Source organism: Schistocerca piceifrons, chromosome 2 (assembly GCF_021461385.2).
Source record: "Schistocerca piceifrons isolate TAMUIC-IGC-003096 chromosome 2, iqSchPice1.1, whole genome shotgun sequence".
Classification (NCBI taxonomy): domain Eukaryota; kingdom Metazoa; phylum Arthropoda; class Insecta; order Orthoptera; family Acrididae; genus Schistocerca; species Schistocerca piceifrons.
In genome coordinates this window covers 767097232-767120435 of record NC_060139.1, presented here as the reverse complement: position 1 = coordinate 767120435, position 23204 = coordinate 767097232, and the positions used below count along the sequence as shown (strand labels likewise).

Sequence of the window (23204 nt, the reverse complement as noted above, 5' to 3'; positions counted from 1 at the left end):
TTTTTACCCCTCAGGAAATTTAATTTTACCCTTCAGGATAAAATCCTTCCTCAATCCTCAAGTCTCTCTACTCCACTAGACAGACATGTTATACAGGATCAAAAGTTCTTGTATAGAGCAGGAAGAGGTTTAGAAAAGGTCAAGTAGTAGAGCCTCGAACTTTGGTTAACAGATTGCTGTCTAGATGCAGGAGGTAGTGAGCTTTGAGATGGCCAGTGCAGCTCTTATCTTCTGCTAGGTGTGATGAATCTCAAACCACAAAAGAAAAACCTGCAGTGCTATCAGCAGCAAAGAGTGGGCATGTTGAGAGTGGCAGACACTGGCCGAACTACAATCTCAAAGCAGCAGTGGTTATTGAGGCATCTTTATTTTCTCAGGCATCCAGAAGAACAGTGAACTGCATGACAAGTGTCCTCCTTGAAGGCTCCAATCAAACAGAACTATATATTTAAATTGCTCAGCTCCCTTTATTCTTTTACTGTGTGCCATATAAAACTCTTGGCTTGCATGAGGTCATCTTGGTGTTACACTGCCCATCTGTTAAACAAATTCACCAGAAAGGTGTTGTGATAGGATTCCCACGTTTTCCTACCCCATGATTCTGGTCCGAGAAAGTTCTTCGTAGGACAGGCAAGTTCATCTTTGACTCACCATTTTCTAGTGGCATCTTTGATATATTTGTTTCCCCCATCTCAATCTTTTTCAGATACCAACATTTCCTGTGTCCAAATGTATGCCCTAGACTCCAGAGGGATATGTCAAGCTATCTGCTAATGAACAGCCAACATGAAATTTCAGACTTTATCTTGTAATGCCTCCATTTGTAATGACCTGCAATTATGGACTAAATAGTACACAGTACCTACACCAATGACTGAAATCAAGACATAAGCAAACAGAATACTAGCACATTATGTCAATTCATTCCTATGTTCACCACCACACATATTTATGTCGTGGGAGTACAGAATTCCTACAAAACAAAAAGAATGTGGTGGTCATATTGAGGTAAAGAAGTGGAAAGGATTGGGGGAGATAATAAATATCTTAATCTCAATTGCTACTGCATGATCTCCTAACCTATTTTTGCTTTCTGTTCCTCCAATTAAAATCTCAATTGCTACTGCGTGATCTCCTAACCTATTTTTGCTTTCTGTTCCTCCAATTAAATTAGTTAATCTTCTGCCCATGGCACCTCTATCTTTATCATGGATCAATACTACATACTTTTAATCTTACTTTAGATATGCTTTCATCCTTACAAAATACTGCTCCCTCATCACTTTGTCGAATCGTATCTTTTCTTTGGCACTATATTCAAACAACTTTTATCATACTATCTGTCTTTGGTTGAAACCTTGTGCTCCAGCAACTCTGTCTGCTATTTGCGTTCACTGCTATTCAGCCAGCCCACCCATGCACGGCATATCTGTAGTGACTAGAACTCCCATGCCCCGTATGCTGAAGGTCTCATGACAGTATTCACAGACAGACACTACCCCCCCCCCCCCTTTCCCCCTTACCAAATCTGGTTTGCAAACACATTTCTGGTTTATATCTTCAATCACCACTAATCCTCCCACCACCCCAAGAATCAACTACAAAGGAGCACCCACCTCTCATCACACAATATCACACTGGACTGGACAAACTAAGCCATATCCTTCACCAGGCCTCTATCTATCATCATGTCCAGAAATGAGAGTCGTTGTTGTTGTGGTCTTCAGTCCAGAGGCTGGTTTGATGCAGCTCTCCATGCTACTCTATCCTGTGCAAGCTTCTCCATCTTCCAGTACCTACTGCAACCTACATCCTTCTGCATCTGCTTAGTGTATTCATCTCTCGGTCTACCTCTACAATTTTCACCCTCCAAGCTGCCCTCCAGTACCAAATTGGTGATCCCTTGATGTCTCAGAACATGTCCTACCAACCGGTCCCTTCTCCTAGTCAAGTTGTGCCACAAATTTCTCTTCTCCCCAATTCTATTCGGAAACTTCTAATTAGTTATGTGATCATCCGATCTAATCTTCAGCATTCTTCTGTAGCACCACATTTTGAAAGCTTCTATTCTCTTCTTGTCTAAGCTATTTATCGTCCACATTTCACTTCCATACATGGCTACACTTCACGCAAATACTTTCACGAATAACTTACTGACACTTAAATCTATACTCGATGTTGACAAATTTCTCTTCTTTAGAAACACTTTCCTTGCCAGTCTACATTTTATATCCTCTCTACTTCAACCATCATCAGTTATTTTGCTCCCCAAATAGCAAAACTCATCTACCACTTTAAATGTCTCATTTCTTAATCTAATTCCCTCAGCATCACCCAATTCAATTCGACTACATTTCATTATCCTCATTTTGCTTTTGTTGAATAACATTGGGGATAGGCTACAACCCTGTCTCACTCCCTCCCCAACCACTGCTTCCCTTTCATGCCCCTCGACTCTTATAACTGCCATCTGGTTTCTGTACAAATTGTAAATAGCCTTCTGCTCCCTGTATTTGACCCCTGCCACCTTCAGAACTTGAAAGAGAGTATTCCAGTCAACATTGTCAAAAGCTTTCTCCAAGTCTACAAATGTTAGAAATGTATATTTGCCTTTCCTTAATCTATCTTCTAAGATAAGTCGTAGGGTCGGTATTGCCTCACATGTTCCAACATTTCTACGGAATCCTAACTGATCTTCCCCAAGGTTCCAGTTTTTTCATTCATCTGTACACAATTCGTATTAGTATTTTGCAGCCGTGGCTTATTAAACTAATAGTTCAGTAATTTTCACATCTGTCAACACCTGCTTTCTTTGGGATTGGGATTATTACATTCTTCTTTAAGTCTGAGGGTATTTCGCCTGTCTCATACATCCTGCTCACTAGTTGGTAGAGTTTTGTTAGGCCTGGCTCTCCCAAGGCTGTCAGTAGTTCTAATGGAATGTTGTCTACTCCCAGGGTCTTGTCTCGACTTAGGTCTTTCAGTGCTCTGTCAAACTCTTCACGCAGTATCATATCTCCTATTTCATCTTCGTCTACATTCTCTTCCATTTGTATAATATTGTCCTCAAGAACTTCGCCCTTGTATAGACCCTCTATATACTCCGTCCACCTTTCTGCTTTCCCTTCTTTGCTTAGAACTGGGCTTCCATCTGAGCTCTTGATATTCATGCAAGTGGTTCTCTTTTCTCCAAAGGTCTCTTTAATTTTCCTGTAGGCAGTATCTATCTTACCTCTAGTGAAATGCGCCTCTACATCCTTACATTTGTCCTCTAGCCATCCCTGCTTAGCCATTTTGCACTTCGTGTCGATCTCATTTTTGAGACTTTGTATTCCTTTTTGCCTGCTTCATTTACTCCATTTTTATGTTTTCTCCTTTCATCAATTTAATTCAATATCTCTTCTGTTACCCAAGGATTTGTATTATCCCTCACCTTTTTACCTACTTGATCCTCTGCTGCCTTCACTATTTCATCTCTAAAAGCTACCAATTCTTCTTCTACTGTATTTCTTTCCCCTGTTCTTGTCAGTCATTCCCTAATGCTCTCTCTGAAACTCTCTACAACCTCTGGTTCTTTCAGTTTATACAGGTCCTATCTCCTTAAATTCCCACCTTTTTGCGGTTTCTTCAGTTTTAATCTACAGTTCATAACCAATAGAATGTGGTCAGAGTCCACATCTGCCCCTGGAAATGTCTTACAATTTGAAATCTGGTTCCTAAATCTCTGTCTTACCATTATATAATCTATCTGAAACCTTGCAGTGTCTCCAGGCCTCTTACAAGTGTAGAACCTTGTTTCACGATTCTTGAACCAAGTGTTAGCTGTGATTAATTTATGCTCTGTGCAAAATTCTACCAGACGGCTTCCTCTTTCATTCCTTAGCCCCAATCCATATTCACCTACTGCTTATTTTTCTTTTCCTTTTCCTACTATCTAATTCCAGTCACCCATAACTATTAAATTTTCATCTCCCTTCACTATCTGAATAATTTATTTTCTCCCATCATACATTTCATCAATCTCTTCGTCATCTGCAGAGCTAGTTGGCATATAAACTTGTACTACTGTAGTGGGCATGGGTTTTGTGTCTATCTTGGCCACAATAATGCATTCACTATGCTGTTTGTAGTAGCTTACCAAAACTCCTATTTTTTTATTCATTATTAAAACTACTCCTGCATTACCCCTACTTGATTTTGTATTTATAACCCTGTATTCACCTTACCAAAAGTCTTGTTCCTCCTGCCACCGAACTTCACTAATTCTCACTATATCTAGCTTTAACCTATCCATTTACCTTTTTATATAAAAACAAAGATGAGGTGACTTACCGAACGAAAGCACTGGCAGGTCGATAGACACACAAACAAACACAAACATACACACAAAATTCAAGCTTTCGCAACAAACTGTTGCCTCATCAGGAAAGAGGGAAGGAGAGGGGAAGACGAAAGGAAGTGGGTTTTAAGGGAGAGGGTAAGGAGTCATTCCAATCCCGGGAGCTGAAAGACTTACCTTAGGGGGAAAAAAGGACAGGTATACACTCGCACACACGCACATATCCATCCACACAACGGTATGTGTGGATGGATATGTGCGTGTGTGCGAGTGTATACCTGTCCTTTTTTCCCCCTAAGGTAAGTCTTTCAGCTCCCGGGATTGGAATGACTCCTTACCCTCTCCCTTAAAACCCACTTCCTTTCGTCTTCCCCTCTCCTTCCCTCTTTCCTGATGAGGCAACAGTTTGTTGCGAAAGCTTGAATTTTGTGTGTATGTTTGTGTTTGTTTGTGTGTCTATCGACCTGCCAGCGCTTTCGTTCGGTAAGTCACCTCATCTTTGTTTTTATATATAATTTTTCCCACGTGGAATGTTTCCTTCTATTATATTGATATCATTTACCTTTTTAAATTTTCTAACCTAACTGCCCGATTAAGGGATCTGACATTCCATGCTCCAATCCATAGAATGCCAGTTTTCTTTCTCCTGATAACAACATCCTCCTGAGTAGTCCCCGCCTGGAGATCAGAATGGGGGACTATTTTACCTCCTGAATATTTTACCCAAGAGGATTCCATCATCATTTAACCATACAGTAAAGGTGCATGCCCTTGGGAAAAATTACAGCTGTAGTTTCCCCCTGCTTTCAGCCATTCGCAGTACCAGCACTGCAAGGCCGTTTTGGTTAATGTTACAAGGCCAGATGAGTCAATCATCCAGACTGTTGCTGCTGCAACTACTGAAAAGGCTACTGCCCCTCTACAGGAACCACACGTTTGTCTGGCCTCTCAACAGATAGCCCTCCATTGTAGTTGCACGGTATGTCTATCTGTACCACTGAGGCACGCAATCCTCCCCACAAATATCAAGGTCCATGGGATTGGGGGCGGGGTCATGAGAGTCATCCTACCCAAAATCTTTCCCATCAGTCCTGAAGTGGTATTCCACCACCCTCCAAACCTCACAACAGTCACTCTTACTCCCTACCCACTGCCACATGTATCATATACCTATGGAAGATCCAGGTGCAAGAGCTGTCCAATCCACCCACCTACAACTCCTTACCCCAACTCTGTCACAGGCTTATCCTATCCAATGAAGGCCACCATCAAATGTGGCCAAGAACAAAGTTGACCACCCAATGGCATATATGCACCTGAACACGACCTGCTTGATTTCAATAGCTGCTTCATGGTCTATAGCCATTTGGGCCCTTCCATCCTCCATCAGATTTTCTCAACTACAAAGATGGGAGTTCTACTTGTAACACATCCCTCCCTCTTGTAAAGCCCCTGGCCACAGTCTCTGTTAACGCACAGTCCATACACCCTTCACTTCACAGTTTCCCCTTCCACTGTCCTGCCAGCCAATCCCAATCCACATCACCTTCATTGTGTGCGGAACCCCACTGGCTCCAGTACCCATGTATCACATGCCTAGGCCATCCACCTGGCACCCCTCATACCTGCATTCCTAGCCAGCAAATCTACTTCCGCTCTCCGAGCCACTAATACCCACTCCCAAACACTTTTCACGCCCTCACCGCTCTCTTCCTTTATCCTTCACACCCGACAACCCCCCCCCCCCCCCCCCATCCTACTCCACTTGCCAAAATGCAATCCAGCCAGCATGATGTAAATGTGTGTGTGTGTGTGTGTGTGTGTGTGTGGAAAATGAAACTGAGGGTGCTGTAGTCTGTCCATTGCCAAGGAGGGAGGATATCTGTGGGCTACAACTTCGTGACCTCGAATGATAGCAACCACTCAATAAATGTCTGCAGACTACGAACTAAATGTGCATTACTCTTGTCAATAATTTTTTGGTTATGAAGTGGAAAAGCTATGTTACTGCTGAATCTGGCACAATCCCACAACCAAAACAAAGTATAATTGCTAACTTATTGTCACAACCTTAACAAGCAAAAAGTTTTGAGACATTTACTGCTTGGTAAGAATCAGAAGAGGCATAGTGGGGTCTTGAATCCTTTTTCAACACAACCATGCAGTAATGTTACACATTATCCAACAAATCAGAACAAAATCAACGTATGGATAAACTGATCAAAAGCTTACTGTAGCTTGTTTTGTTTTTGCATGTACCTCATTCTACATTTTCTTTGTTCAGAGAAAAATGCAAGAATATTTTGCATACTTTCACTGCCATTTTCCTAATGGAATAATATTCTGGACAAATGAAACAAGAACTGTTAGAAGTTGGTATATGCTGTCGGGTGCCATAATTGGCAACTGTACTGTTTATGTTCCTACACTGTGAAGGAAAAATGTGTTACCTCTGAAATAAATGACTGGAAATCAATATTTTTCTTTCTTATTTGGCAGGTACACTCTAATTTAAAACTATCTACAAAACGAGATGGATCATACACTCACCATATCCCAAGTGAATGCAGAAAGCCAGTAGACCAGGCGATTCACTCCCGATACCAGCTGTAAATGTTTGAATTTGCTGACTCGTTCTTCTACCAGGAACACAACAAATGATGCTGGGACAAAACTCAGAGCAAATATGACTGACACTGCACGTATGAGACTCAAAGCAGACTTTATGCTGAAAAAGATGAAATGATACAACAGTAATTTATGATACAGCACGAAATATCCACGATGTATCAGGAACATTAACACAAAAATGCAGTTCTGTATCAAATTAGTTTAATTCAAAGAGAGAGATAGGAGTGTAATAAGTCTGACAATATGATAAAGGAAGCAGTAAGTAACTTTTGTACATATGTTTATTTTTAGTCGCAGTTATTTCAGCATCAAACTAAACTGAACTTCATATTCAAATTCTTTAGTCACCTTTTGTCTTTGCTTTGTTTACTGTTAACACATATTGTATTGCAAACAAGTTTCTCTGACATTCAATGGTTTTCCATTTACATACTTACCACAAACCTATGAACAACAGTTCTGCCATTTGAGTCTCTTGCGCTTTATTCATGTTTCGAAAGTTATTTTAACTTCTATTGCTGATTCTTTGACACTAAGTTACACAATGGTGGTGGTAAACTACAGTTCTGCCTTACAGATATATTAGGATGATCTTGTATTTCACAAACCTTCATCTTTATTATTACTACTTGGTGTTTATAGGTAATGCAAATAACTAGTCTGCCTCTTCATCTTTCCACATTTTTCTAAGGATTTCAGACATCTTATTCCACCATGCTATGTTAAATATTCCCTTCAGTCTTGAAAATACTATGAAGGTATAATGGGTTGTTCATATTTTTCCTCCCATCACTTAGCTGAAGGTGCAACTAGCTTCTACTGTACCTCAATGAGATATGAACCACATAGTCTGGTTAAGGAGATCGGCAGCCTGGCCATGGTATTATTGCTGCCAATGGTGGATACTGAGATGACCAAAAGGTATTAAAGCTATTACAAAGAAGAAGATGTGAGGAAGTAAGTCAGTGCACTCAAAACCAGGAGGTACATTAAAATCATGATGCCTTATTTTAACCAGAAATATTTTAACACCAGATATGTTTGTTGTGAAAGCTTATGTTTCTGTAAGGGATTTTATTTGGTTAATTCCAATAATATCCCATGAGGGTTTGTAGCTCAGCTTATAAATCAATTCATGTCAGTATCATCAACAAAAGATATTATTGTTAACTTACTAACTGCTGAAACTTGGATCAGACATAGCAAAAACTATCACGGTACAGTATCAAAAGTAACTGAAAGGTGTCCTTAATGAGATGCGCAGAAATGACACTTTTATTCAAAGACAATAATTACACTTAAATCACCAACATTTATGACAGTACCCTGAGCAATAAAAATGGGAAGGGAGTGTTGGGAGGGGGGAGGGGGGGGGGAGGGGCTATGGTTCTTAACAGGGTGTGTGATCACCATAGATAGCAATGCATGCTCTGTAACATGCTCCTATGCTGGCCACAAGGTTGGTAGGGTCTTCCATTTGTCCACAGCACAGTTGACATGGCTGATGGTTGTTGGAGCATGTGGATGTTCTGCAACGTCTCACCAACGCAACCCACACATGCTGGATGGAATTTAAGTTGGGGAAACAGCAGGCCTGTGCATTCAATAAACACTATCTAGTTCCCAGAGCTCCTCCATCTGCGCTCTCCAATGCAAATTTGGATGGCCATCCATAAAAATTACGCCAGGGTCAAATGCACCCCCTGAAAACGTGCACAACAACATTGACTGGTGAATGTGCTAGTTCAAAGATTTGAATGTTAGCACGTCCATGCAACATTGTGTTTCCTCACACCATAACACCTGGACCCTAAAATGATCAAGCTTGACAATGTTCCTGGTGTTTTTCCACCTCTTATCAGATGTGGGTATCTCCAGCATTGTTGAACATGATCTCTTTTGTGGTCCCGGTGTTATGGACAGTAACTGGTCAACATTATTGTGACAGTACACTCATTTCCCATGTGCATTCTCTTCATGGGTGCATTAGGCCGTAACTTCATTTTTATGGATGACAATTTGTGACTGCATCAAACAGCACAGGGAAAGGAGCTCTTGGAACAAGAGGATGTTCGCAAATGGGCTGAACTGTCCATTCCCTTAACTTAAATCTCATGGAGCACATGTGGGATACATGTGGGAGATGAACTGCAGCTCATCCACAGGCACTAACGACCATCTAACAGCTGTCAATTGTGCGGCTGGAGGAATGGAATGTCCTACAACAGCTCCTTACCATACGTGTGGCTAGCATGGGAACATTCCCTGTCATCCATGGTGATCACACACCCTATTAAGAGCCATGTCCTGCCTTTTGTAATGTCGAGGGGTCGAGGGGACCATCAAGAATCGTGATGACTTCAGTATAATTGTTGTTTTTGAGCAAAAGTGTCATTTCTGTTCATCTCATCGCTTATTATACTGCAGCAATTCTTTCTATATATGTTCCATGTTTCATGTTTCATCAAGATATATTATTTGACAGTGACACTTATGTGAAAAAGTTACTTTAGTACTTATCTTTTGCACACCAACGTATTTCTAGCCTTTTTTATTTTATTTTTTTTTTCATTGTGCCTATATGGGACTTATTGCTTCATCTATATGGTGAGTTGCACTCTATTCTTTCCATGTTGTTTCCACATTGTTGTTATTCATCCTGAACTTTCCACTGTTTGAAACTGCTGTGTTTGTTCTATAAGTCTCAGAAACTAACAGTTAATAATAAAAAAGGACTAATTAACAATGATTTTGCAGTTATGGCAAAACCTACAGCTGCAGACTTTAAATTGTGGTACCTACCACAATTGCAAGTACTCCTCACCAGAAGTATCACAGCAAGCAAGAAAAAATATTAAATTAATAAAATCAGTCTCTTGTAAGACCACCTGTGACAAAGAATGTAGATTACTGCAAGATCAATGGCATTTGTAAAAATAAAGATTTTTGTAGGCCTATGTCTATCTCAATCTGTATCGTGGTGGAGGTAATGTGTTGCCTCACAATTCTTAGAACATCTGCTCTTGGGGTTTCAACAGTAAATCTCTCCATGATGCACAGTGCCTCTCTTGTGGCATCTGCTGCTTGAGTTTGTCAGTAATCTCCTTAACACTCTTGTGCTGACCAAAAGATCCTGTGAGTAAACCTGCCATCTTCATTGGATCTCTTCTGTATCTTCTATCTGCCAACGGTTCCACACTGATGAGCAATACTCAATCATTGGTTGAACAAATATTTTGTAGACATTGTCATCTGTAATGGGACCCAAGAGGGGCACTTGTGCCAACCTGTTATCTGGGGTGTACACTTTTGATTCATTACAGAATTTTCATGCAATTCTAGAAATGAGTGTCTAAAATGCAGGTTTAGTATCGCCAAGTATGACAGGAAATACTGTGGCTTTAGTAAGTACTATGAAGGCTGAACAAAACAGAGTGAGACTGGTTTTTTCTTATAGCTTCCATGATGGTTTTCTGTCTGTACCACGAACATTTGAAAAGAGTTGGTTTTTATGTTTAATGCCCATAGGCAGCACCACTCTCATATCCATAAGTTGGTAGTAATGCTCTATTTGGTAGACGCTCTTTGCATTTCACATACCAAACAATGGAGACCATGCTGGAGGAGCAATATTACACAGTACAAATCTGTGTTCGTTTAAAATGTTCAAATGTGTGTGAATTCCTAAGGGAACAAACTGCTGAGGTCACTGGTCCCTGGACTTACACACTACTTAAACTAACTTATGCTAAGAACAACACACACGCCCATGCCTGAGGTAGGACTCGAACCTCCAGCGGGAGGCTGCAGTGCAATCTGTGACATGACGCCTCAAACCACGTGGCCACTCCATGCGGCTGTTTGTTTAAATTATACAGGCACTTATGAAAAGCTGCAGCAAGTGTACAGTGAAAATTCACTAGCTCATGCATCAGTATTTAGTTGGTTTAAGAACTTCAAAGAAGATCAACTTGTATTTGTTAAGCAAAGTGAACCTGGTGTTTTGGCTTCCGCTGTGATTGAAGTCAATAGTGTGCAGTTCCCTTCACATTACTGTTACAGTAGCACACTACACATCAGTATTGCCTAAACTCAGGAAGCACTTTGCAGGGAAACAACCACAACTTTCTTGGATTGGGTGGCGACTTCATCATGACAATGTGCACTCTCACGTCACAAATCAAGTCGAGCAATTTCTGGCTAAATTCAACATAATCTGTGTACTGTATGCACCTCATATCCCCAATCTTGCAACCTGTGACTTTTTTAAATTCTCATCACTACACGCAAAGCTTCAGGGCATTCGATTTAAGAACTCTGAAGCAGAGCTTGAGAAAAGTGAGGTATTTCTCAAAGACCTTACAAAGAATTATCAGCACCAAATATTAAGGACTGGCAGAGATGCTGTGAAGAGTGCATTCAAGTAGGAGAAGAGTACTTTGAAAAAGATCATGTCAAATCTGACGTTAAGTTGAAACAAGGCCCTGAGTGTGGACAACCTTCCATCAGAACTACTGACAGCCTTGGGAGAACAACCTATGACAAAACTCTTCCATCTGGTGTGCAAGATGTAGAAGATAGGTGAAATATCCTCAGACTTCAAGAACAATATTATAATTTCAATTCTAAACAAAGCAGGTGCTGACAGTTGTGAAAATTACCGAACTATCAGTTTAATGAGACACGGTTGCAAAATACTAATACCAATTCTTTACAGAAGAAAGGGAAAATTGGTAGAAGCTATCATCAGGGAAGATCAGTTTGGATTCCGAAGAAATGTAGGAACATGCGAGGCAATACTGACCCTATGACTATCTAAGATAGATTAAGGAAAGCAAACCTATGTTTTTAGCTTTTGACAAATCTGACTGGATACTCTCCTTGAAATTCTGAAGTAAAACAAGGGTAATGCAGTGCAGTTGAATGAAATCAGATGACATTGAGGGCATTGGATTAGGAGATGAGATACCAAAAGCAGTAGAAAAGTTTTGGTATTTGTGCAGAAAATGGCTAACAATGGCCAAAGTAAAGAGGATATGAAATGCACACTGGTTACAAAAAGAAAAGCATTATTGAAAAAAAGAAATGCGTCAATAGTGAATAAAACATTAAATGTTACGAAGTTCTGAAGATTTCTGTCTAGAGTGTAGTCTCAGCCTTGTACAAAAGTGAAGTATGGACAAGCAAGAAGAGAGTAGAATCTTTCGGAAAGCAGTTCTATAGAGGAATGCTGAAGATTTGGCGGGTATACCACTTAACAAATGAAAAGATACTAAACTGAATGAAAGAGGGAAAAATTTTGAGCATAAATTTACTAAAATGAGGCCTTGTTGATAGGATACAGCCTGAGGCATCAAGAAATCATAAATTTGGTAGTGGAGAGAGAATATAAAAAACAACAAGAACAACAACCAACAACAACACAGGTAATTCAAATACAGCTTATAGGTGTAATAATCACTTGTAGAAACAAAGCAAGAAAATTGGTACAAGTACATTAGTGTCCAAAATTAGATCAACAAACCACTATTTTCCCATCCTAATTTATTATATAATCATACAGGTGGTCAACAGATGTATGTACTATCATGTTCTGCACAGATGATGTCATTATGTTCAACAGACAACCACTCCAATGATGACATCAGGGCACCTATCAAATGGGGTTGTGGGTTTGCTGGGTAGCCCCACATCCACAATTGCTGTGTATACAGTCAAAGACAGTATGGCACAGAGAAGACGCCTACCAAACCCTCTGCGGTGGAAGGCCATATGAAGAATGGAAGCAGGATGGCCTAATGTGAATCTTTCTGTTGTTTCTAAGATGTAGCGACAGTTTATAGAGACCAAAACTGTATCCCAAAGACCAGGGCAGGACTGTTATTTGGCTGTAAGGGCATGATGGTACCACCTTAGTACTGCACGACAACTGGTATCCACATGACGTGTTGTACCGAGGCAAACGGTGTACAGAAGGCTTTGGCAGAGTGGCCTTAATTAGCAGAAAATTACTGTATATGTACCTCTGCGCATTTTCACAGAAGGGAACGCCTAAAGTGGAGTTATCAACATGCCACCTGGACAGTAAAACAGTGGGCCAACTGTCCCGATTTAGTCTGGAGAGTGATTCTCAATGGATTCTCATCTGTGGAGAACATGGAATACGATTTCGGGAACTGATATTGAGGACGATCGCTTATGGTGTGGGCGGAGATTATGTTGACCATTTGAACACCTCTTCATGAAACTGTATTGGCAAATCACCAAGGCTTAACTGCTGTAAGGTATTGTGATGAGATCTTGGGACCTTATGTGTGGTTGCTGCATGGTGCTGTGTGCCCATACTTTGTGTTGACCTCATAGAGCACGCGTGGTTGATGTTTTCTTGGTAACGGAAGATGTTGTATGCCAAGTGTGGCCTGTTCACCCTCCAGTTTGAATCCCATAGAGCTTGTCTGGGATGCACTAGCGGGATGGGTTGCATCTTGTTAGCATCCACGAACCACTCTTCAAGACTTGCGAACAACTCTTGCAGGAAGAATGATTGTTATTGCCTCAACATGAGATTAAGGGGTGCCGGAAGGATGAAAATGACAAAATTAACATTTTTTTTCATTATAAAATTATTCGGAGTTTTATAAATAAAACAAATCAAGTTTCACCCTTCTAAGTGAATTCCAAGTGTGTTTTTTATCGCTGCAAAGTTGATGTCCCGCGTAAATGGTTGTAACTTGATGTGTCACCTCTGATGGTGCTGCTCGCTGGCTGCAAGCAGGGTATCTTTGTGGAATTAGACAGTGTTTCGTTTTCTAACATTGTATGGTTTTATCTCTGTGACAAGTGACTGTTCATATCGGTAAACATAAATGCTATACCATGTGTGTTGACTTGTGGAGTTTGCTTTGTGTTGTTTAGCTGTTTAATTTTGCGTATTTGACGAATTTTGCTCGTACTTGTTTTACGTATTTGGTTTGTGGATATCAATATGCCCCGTTCCTGCAATCAAGTGTTTAAGAAATGGCACAATGAGTGGAAGGAGAAATCTTTTGTTGTTTTGAAGGGAGATGCTGTTCAGACTGCTTCACCGACTACTCCAAATGAATGTGACAGAACATCTTCCAGCAAGAAACTTTGTGACAGCAAAGAAAAATTTGAAAACTATGAAAGTGACAGTAATGATGTGAATGAAATAATTAACATTTCCTTGCTCTCTAATATTTTGAAACATAACGTATTATGCCAAGTTTGCGAAGAAAGAGGACTGGAATTGAAAATAACTTCACCCATTGGTTTAGCATGTAAAATGTTGTTGAAGTGTAACAAATGTGCTGCAGAAGTTTCGTTTTCTAATTCTAACAGTATTCCTCATAGTGGTAATAGTGGAAAGAAAGTGTATGATATAAATGTTAGGCTAGTTATGGCTTGCATTGCAATGGCAAGGGCAGTGCTGCAGGGACAATGTTATGTGGAATTATGAACTTGCCAAAACCAACAACCAAGTTTGAATTTTATAATGAATTGGTGGGATCTTCTGCTGAAGATATTGCTCAAGCAACAATGAAGAAAGCAGTTGAAGAAGCTGTGACAAATTATGGGAATTGTAGAGATTTAACTGTTGCTTTACATGGATCATGGCAACGTAGAGGTCATAAATCTCTAAATGGAGTTGTGACAGCTACCAGTGGAGACAGTTGCAAAGTAATAGATGTTGCTATCCTCTCAAAACATTGTAGATGCAAGGGCAATACCAAGGAAGAACATACCAAGGAAGAACATAGTGAAAGTTGTAAGCAAATTTTCACTGCATGAGTGGAGCGATGGAAGCAGAGGGAATGAAAGCGATTTTTTCCAGATCACAGGAGTGGTATAATGTACGATATATTAACTATCTAGGAGATGGTGATTCTAAGGGATATAAAGCTGTAGAGGAACTCAAACCTTATGGCAATTAAATTCACATTAAGAAACAGGAGTGCACTGGACATGTGCAGAAGCACATGGGGGCTCGCTTGCACAAACTAAAGCAGACATTTGGATCCTAGAAGCTTAGTGATGGTAAGACCCTTGGAGGAAGAGGAAGATTGACAGATGAAGCAATTGATAGATTGCAGAGGTATTATGGGTGTGCAATTAGGCATAATACAAGAAGCAATGAGCATATGAGGAGAGCAGTATGGGCATTATTTTTTTCATACTGCATCAACAAATGAGCACCCACAACATGCACTGTGCCCCACAGGTGATGACTCATGGTGCAAGTACCAATCAGGAAAGAAATATGCCCATTAAAACAGTTTGCCAAATGCAGTGATTGATGTAATTAAGCCCATATTCAGAGATTTATCACAACCAAGTTTATTGCAAAAGTGTTTACAAGGGAAAACACAAAATCCAAATGAAAGTGTAAATAATTTAATTTGGATTAGGATCCCAAAAGAGTGTTTGTACAAATAAAAACATTGCATTTGGAGTGTATGATACAGTGGCAACATACAATGAAGGAGATATTATCAAATGTGATGTGCTGAAACGTTTAGGTTTCCAACCAGGACACAACACCATTTACACAATGACCTAATTGATGAAGAAAGACTAAGAGGTGCCGGAGGAAGAAGCAAAAGCCTACAACATGCAGCAAAAGGGAAGAAAAGACCAGTGAGAAGGAAACTAACACTAGAAAACGAAGAGGATGCTGATAGTATATCATATGGGGCAGGAATGTATTAAAAAACTTAGGAAGCCATTTCCAGTAACTTTAAAATTTTCATCTTTGAGGAACATTTTCTTGAAAACTGTTAACAGTATGTCAATGAAATTTATACAAAACATTGTTTACTTCTTTTCCTTCATTTTTACAATCAAATGTAAAAAAATATTGTATAATTCAAGAGTTATAGAAGGAAAAGTGCAAAATTTTTGAGAAAAAATGTAGCATCTGTTTAAAAAAATTGTAAAACAAAAACCAATAAATATTTTTTAACATGGCATTATAACTTTGTAGAGAAATATTCAGTGAACATGTAGTCCAAATTTCAGAGCAATATGTTTAATGGTTTTAGAAAAAATGTTTCTTCTATTTGCTAAAATTAACACGGAGAAGATGGATTCTTTCGGCTCCCCTTAATGACATCATTTACAGAATGCCCCACCGCTGTCAGGCCTGTATTGCTGCCAGAGGTGGTTACATCCTAAACTGAGCTCATTAACCAGTTGTCAGAATGTATGTGTGCAAATCTTTTAAGTTGGAAAAAAAACGAAGAACATTTTTGTCCACCATTATGCATGTTGCAGTTGTTTGCCTTCTGCGTACTTTACATTGTTTCTACTTTATTATTGCCTGTTTATATTGTTTTGTGGCAAAATAAACACAGTCTTGTAAAATTTCTTTTTGTTGCTTTAATTTTGGACACAAATGAAGTTTAGACCAAGAAACAGAAAAAAAGGCAAAAGAAACAGGCAGGCATGACATAAATGTAGAAATAAGATGGAACATACGACGAGCATATTCGTTTGGATAGTGTGACAAAATTTGGTGGTAATGGGCTATGGCTGCACACAACTGATGCAAGTTCCTTCACTAACAGCATGACTTTGCCTGCAGTGCCTCTCCTGGTCTCGTGACCATATCACTTGGACCCTAGCCGACTGGAAAACTGTGGCATGGTCAGATGAGTCACGATTTCAGTTGGTAAGAGCTGATGGTAGGGTTCGAATGTGGTACAGACACCATGAAGCCATAACCAAGTTGTCTTCAAAAACAAGTACACTAACATGAACTGCATCATCAAACCACGCCTGTAATGGATGGCTATAATTAATGTGCAGCTACTCACAGAGGTCCAGTGCGGGCTGTAATTATCATGTAGCTCAAAACTTGGTAGGTATGCTAAGGAGTTAATGCATAACCAATTTACGCTGAAAAAAAGTAGTTCGAGTTTTGGCCACTACCTACAAATATCGTGCTGTACACTGTTTCTGTGACAGTATGACTTCCACACTCTTATCTGGCAAGCCATAACATGATTGAATGATATGGCTATTGAGTATTGAGAAGACAGACTGTGTGCTGTTAATGAAACTGTTTTACAGTAGCAGCAATTATACTGCTGCACTGTGAGGGTATTGCCTGCTGAAAGGTCTGACAAGAAGCCCACTGTCATTACATGGTTTAAAGATGATGGTAATGAAATTCAAAAACACGGGTGAGCTTGGTGTGGCACCTGGAAGAGGAAGGTGTCCTATCCTAGCGAAAGTTATTGACGAGGTTGCAACTTACAATGCAACACATACCCCAGTGCTCATGCAGTGTCAGGTGAATTGTGCATCCCATGGTGAACAGTATGGAAAGTTTGCAGTCTATATTACACTGGTATCCACACAGGATGCAGATGTTGCTGCAACTGAAATGTCATGATCTGCAGAAATGTTCTGAATTTGCTCTTTGGTTTCTGGCATGGATCAAAGTTGATAACATGTGGCTGAGCAGTATTCTATAGAGTGACAAGGCACATTTTACACTACAGGGGGCAGTGAATACACAAAACTACCAAATTTGGGATACTGTTATATTATGTGTCATGCACAAGGCGCCACTGCAGACGCTGTATGTGACTGTGACGCGTGAATTCACAAGCACCTTCATTCTCAGTCAGGTGTATCATGATGTCTGCACTTTATCGAGACCTCCTTCTAAAGTATGTAATTCCTGATTTGGAAGAGTGCAACTACGTAGAAATGATTCTTTTAATGAAAGATGGGGCAACAGCTCATGTTGTTTGCCCAGTGAAAGATCTGCTTAATGCATCCTTTCATGAACATGTTATCTCCAGAAGTCGTCCAGATGCATGACTTGCAAGATAACCTGTACTGAATCCATGTGACTTTTGGCCCTGGGGATGTCTAAAAGAACATGTTTACCAGGGACATGTCCAGCATATAGGAACAGGTTGCTCAGATTCTACCAGAACTCCTGTGAGCATATGTTGATCACATTGTTTTATCAATGTAACCTCTCGTCGACATCTCTGGTGCTCGTATTGAACAAACTGGATAAGCAACAGTTAATAATAAAATGCTTTTGTTACTTGTATGACCTCTTCTGCCCACATCTTGTTCCTGATCCAATACATATGGAAACATTTCTATATGTCTTTCTTGTATTCACAGAACCAGATTTAACCCGGTGGTCAAAACTAGAACTAATTCTTTTCCCCAGCGTAAATTGGCTTTGCTTTAATGCATTGGAACATCTACCAAGTTTTGCTATAATTACATCCCACAATGGACTTCTGTGAGTAGATGTACTTTAATTATAAACACCCAGTATAATGAGGAGTACATGCATAAATGAAACTGCTTCCATTATATACTTTAGCAGGATAGTGTGGACTTCAGATTAAAAGATAATGTCAGATGCTTTGTCTCTAGTGCAGACCAACATAAACAACAAATGGAAGAACTTAATAACAGATGCGTGGAAATAAACCAGGTCTGGAAATCAATTACAATATGACTAAAATGACATATAATTAACATAGTGAAAAGGAACATTTGATGTGTTTCTGTATTTAGACAATCGAAGAAATTAAATGTGCAAATATCAAAAGCAATAGAGAGAGGACTGAAATAGCATGAAGCGCTTTTGATAAACTAAACAGGGTTTTCAAGACCAATCTTAAAATTGCAATGTTTTTAAGGGTACGGGATGCAGTTTTGCCAGGTATCGGTCTCTTCATTACTTGATGGAGGAGGTTTTGTTCAATCCATTTTGTTATTTTTGTTATGTGGGAATTATATTCATTTTTGAAGTAACAGTTTTGTAATAATCCTTGTGTGTGTATTAATATACTTTTTTTCAGTTACAGTATAAAATTAAAATGTCTCAAAAAGTCAGTCCCACTTTATTTACGTACATCTAACAACTATTGTTAATACACAGAAAGTTAAATTACAAATAATTATTCAACATGATTAATATTTCTAAACATTCTATGTAAAGTCTTTTCATTGTAGAATTATTCCTGATAACTCTAATATCTTTGGTAATCATATGTATTCCACTTCAGATCTGGTATTGGCTTGATTCAGGTTTACATTTTACGTCTGTGGCCAAAAGTAACATTTTGTAATAAAGAAAAAAAAATTAATGTCTCTGCCAAAAAAGGAACAAAATAAGTTACAAGGTAACAAGAAATATCAGATCTACTTGCAGCATACAAAAATCACGATGAACCTGGGACAATAACGGAAGCTGCAGATCTTGTGCCATCAATGAACCAGTGACACAAAAGGTAAGTAAAAATATACTGTGCTTACTAATCTCAATTTCTTAAATATTGCGACATGCCTATTGTGAAACAATTTCAACTGTACTTGGAATGCATAAGGGAGAACAGTAGTCAAGTAGTCAAGCATTACACAATGTGCCTGAAAAGCTAAGTTTACAATCAGTCTGTATTTATAGTGTTGTCTGTATGACAGTGAGATTTGATCTATCCATGTGAAAAACGTTCAAAATTGATGGTCACTTAATGAGAAATGAAGAGACACATACCTTTAGTGAGCTACACATATCAAATGGATGATGATGATGGTGAATGTACATACTCAAGAATTGCCATCTGACTGCAACAATGAGTCAATCATGCAATTGATGCAAAAGATCAATTCCATTTGATACAGGATAAGTGGTACTCTACCAGCTTAAGCACCTTGCAGTTGGTTTCACATATATTAGTCTAAGACTTTCAGCACTAAGGATAAGGGGAAAATTTTTCCAATTATTCTATAATTAGTGCTCATGCACCAGCTAAAGAAGATTAGAAGGAAGAAAAGGACTTGTTCTACAAACTCTTGGAAAGAAACACAGACCACAATGTAAATAACAGCTTCTGTTGATGCCCAGGATGGAAGGGAACAGATGTTTAAATGAACAATAGCTTCCCTCAAAACAAACATGCCACAAGCAATACTAATGGAATAAGGCTCATCTTACGCACAATACTTCAGGATGTGTTGTGGGTTTCTCCCTGTTCCCACACAAAGAGACACATAGAGGGCCATGCAAGATATATGAAAGATAGATGTGTTGGTAGATAAAAGACACTAATTGTACCTCTTCATTGTGAGGGACCTCAGAGTCCCAAATGTAGATTCAGATTACTTTGGCATATGGGCATGAATGAAGGCTAGAATTGCCCATGTATCCAAAGAATCCTGAGCCAACAAATAAATATAACAGCTCCGGAATCATCTCAAATTAGAGAGCATTAACAAGAAAGACTATTTCAGATAACTGAAAGGGCTATAGGGCATAACAATGTCAAGAATTAATGTGAAATAGAGTGCAGTGGAGATGCCAGCAAATGAAACAATGAGAACTGAAGCAAGGTCCTTAAGATTTCTGTGGTTTCACATGGAGTGAGAGATAGCAAAATAGGAAAACCATGAGACATGCAGAAGAACTTTATATTAGAATTGTGTAAGAGGAATGGTGGGAGCTTAGAAAGAAAAAAAAAGAGGATCTATCAATGAAAAATGATAGTAGATGGCAGTATCAAAAAACCTCTGAGGAAACAGAATGAGGCAATGAAATTTTACGGGAAAGTAGATATTGCCCAGAATCTCTTCAATGGAGAGACTAGTTTGATAAAGGATGACCCAGAGAAAATATAAGTGAGGGGAAACAGATAGGTGAAAGAAGGCACCAACATTTTCATAAACTCCTCAACTCTAGAATGTTACCAAGAGGATGCTTAGATATACAAGGAGTAAATGATTCTGCTGAAAATCCTGGCCCAGCAACTCTGGAAGATGTTGGGAATACTTTGAAGTATTCCAGAAGAACTGTTCAAGTAAGATGGCAGTCAGACTGAACAGATTCTCCTAAAGCTATCATTCCAGTATGGGATGAGGAAAAAATGTCCCAGTGGTGGAGAGAAGGAATTGTAGGCTCTGTTTACAAGAGTGGAGATATGTTGCTGGGCTGTAATAACTATCAAGGTATTACGCTGGAGAGAAATCTGATACTCCCATGCTCACAAGAGAAATGCAACAGAATAAACAAAGGCAGGACCTATAGTATTGCAGTCTCAGTTTTTAGAAAGGCAGTTATCCAACTAGGCTACCCTTTTGTTAACATAACCAAACAGCAGGAGGAGCTAGTACAGATGGTTCTTCTTGAAAAAATTTTGAGGACATAAGTCAAGCCCCAAAATTCAGGAGAATCTATTTGGATAAGGTGGATCTGATCGTTAAGTATGAAGGGATCAGCACAGTGGTTTGGCTGAAAGAGATGGCACCCAAGAAACCTCCATGTAATGAGGTGAAGCTGCTGGTCAAGACAGCAGAGGAACTATTTAAGTCTGTTAAAATATCAATCTCGGTACAAAACTATTTCAGGATTTTCCCACAGGAAACCCGTCAGAGAAAGGATAGGTTCACAACCAGAAAATTCTTGACAGAGGACTGGAACATAATTAATCACACTGTTGTAACTGACAACCAAATCCTTGTGGTGAAAGTCAGAGATAAATTCCTGGATACAATGCGAGATTTAAAACTGTGTTTAGGATTTCTGCAGGTGACTGTCAGGGTGATTAAAGACATAAAAAATGACAATGGAAGCGAGCTGGCAGCTGGAAGTGCTGCAGATAAAGCTGGCGATAGCCTTGATTCAAGCACCCTAATTGTATAAAGGGGATGTATCTGACCTCAGAGGAACTGGAGGCAAGCTGGTTTATGCAAGGAATCTAAAAACCTCCAAAACATGCATCAATGTTAGAATAAAATTTCAGGCATGCTGATGGCAAACTTCTGTTCCAGAGACTTAGTGATCTTCTGAATGAAACAATGTAAGGAAGAGAGCACATGAGGCGTTGGCGTCAGCATATCTTCCTCATGAGGATAGTGCTCCTCAATCCCAGATCCCAGAAAGTGAGGACATTGATAGGCAGCTGCTTGCAGCTGAAAGAACAACTGCTGGTTGTTTGTGAGGCCAATGCCCATAACCTGGTGCAGGGAAGTAATGCCACCAAGAGCAGAAGTGAGTATCTACTTGAATACCTATTAAGGAGTAATCCAGAGATCTGGAATAAGGGTAAGGAAGCTACCTTCAGCAATACTGAAAGGGAAGGAGTAACTGATGTTACTTCTGGGACAATATTGGAGGGAAGTTATATCAAACAATGTCACATGGCAATGGAACCATCGTTATCTGACCACATGTACAACGTCTGTTCAAAAAATGCCAGAACATTTGTAATTTTGCACCAATGGTATGCTGAAGTGAAATGCAGTTGGCATCCTTACACAAGCCTGTGTTTAATGTGTAACTGCCTATAGTTTCCTTCTTGTACATCTGTTAGGTATTGTTCAGTATTTATTGAGTAGAAAGTTGTTACACAGTTTGTGAATTTCGAGATGGCAGAGGTAGAGGACAACGCGGCTGCATTAAATTTTGCATGAAACTCAACAAAACATTTACAGAGATACACCAAATGATGCAGGAAGCCTATGCTGATGAGCAATTAATCCATACTCAGTGTTACAAATGGTGCACATGGTTTAAAAACGGCGGGGTGGAAGTTAAAGATGACCCACATTCAGGAGGCCCGTTGACGTCTGCCAATGACACTGATGTCAGCAATGTCAACAAAATTGTGTGCCAATTGAAGACTGCTGTCTGAGAGAGTGCAGAATAATATAAGATTTCAGTTGGATCATGTTGTGACTGATCATGTTATGAAAACCTGACACAGCATCTTGGCTGTGTTGCCACCAAGTTTGTCCCACGGCTCATGAGACAAGACCAGAAAGACCTTTGCCTCACAATCTGTGAAGAGCTTTTGGGTCATGCAAATAGGAATGAGATGTTTCTTAAGAGAATCGTAACTGGTGATGAGACATAGGTCTATGGTTATGATGTTGCCAAGGTTCAATCTTCACAGTGGGTGGGAAAGGTTCTCCATGAGCGAAAAAAGCTCATCAGGCCACGTCAAATGTCAAAGCTATGCTGATAGTAGTCTTTCACGCTGATGGGTTAGTTCATCATGAATTAGTGTGACAGGAACAAACTGTTAATTGATGGTACTATCCAGATGTGTTGTGACACCTGTGAAAAAAATGTGAGAAGAAAATGGCATGAAATATGACGGCACAATTCATGGCTCTTGCATCACAATAACGCACCTGCACATTCATCCCTGTTAGTGCATAACTATTGCACAAAAAACGA

At 39.6% G+C, this 23204-nt stretch overlaps 1 protein-coding gene across 3 annotated transcripts in view; it reads right to left on the bottom strand.

Moving 5' to 3' along the window:
- Positions 1–23204, bottom strand: part of LOC124777985 (ATP-binding cassette sub-family A member 7-like) — a 594849-nt gene that overhangs the window by 146181 nt on the left and 425464 nt on the right. For all 3 annotated transcript variants that reach the window (XR_007015818.1, XR_007015819.1, XM_047253552.1), the window contains exon 35: positions 6890–7067. Coding sequence is in view for 1 of the 3 variants with exons in the window: in XM_047253552.1 (XP_047109508.1) it covers positions 6890–7067 (178 nt within the window). In the remaining 2 variants the exon portion in view is untranslated. The remainder of the gene's footprint in view (positions 1–6889; positions 7068–23204) is intronic.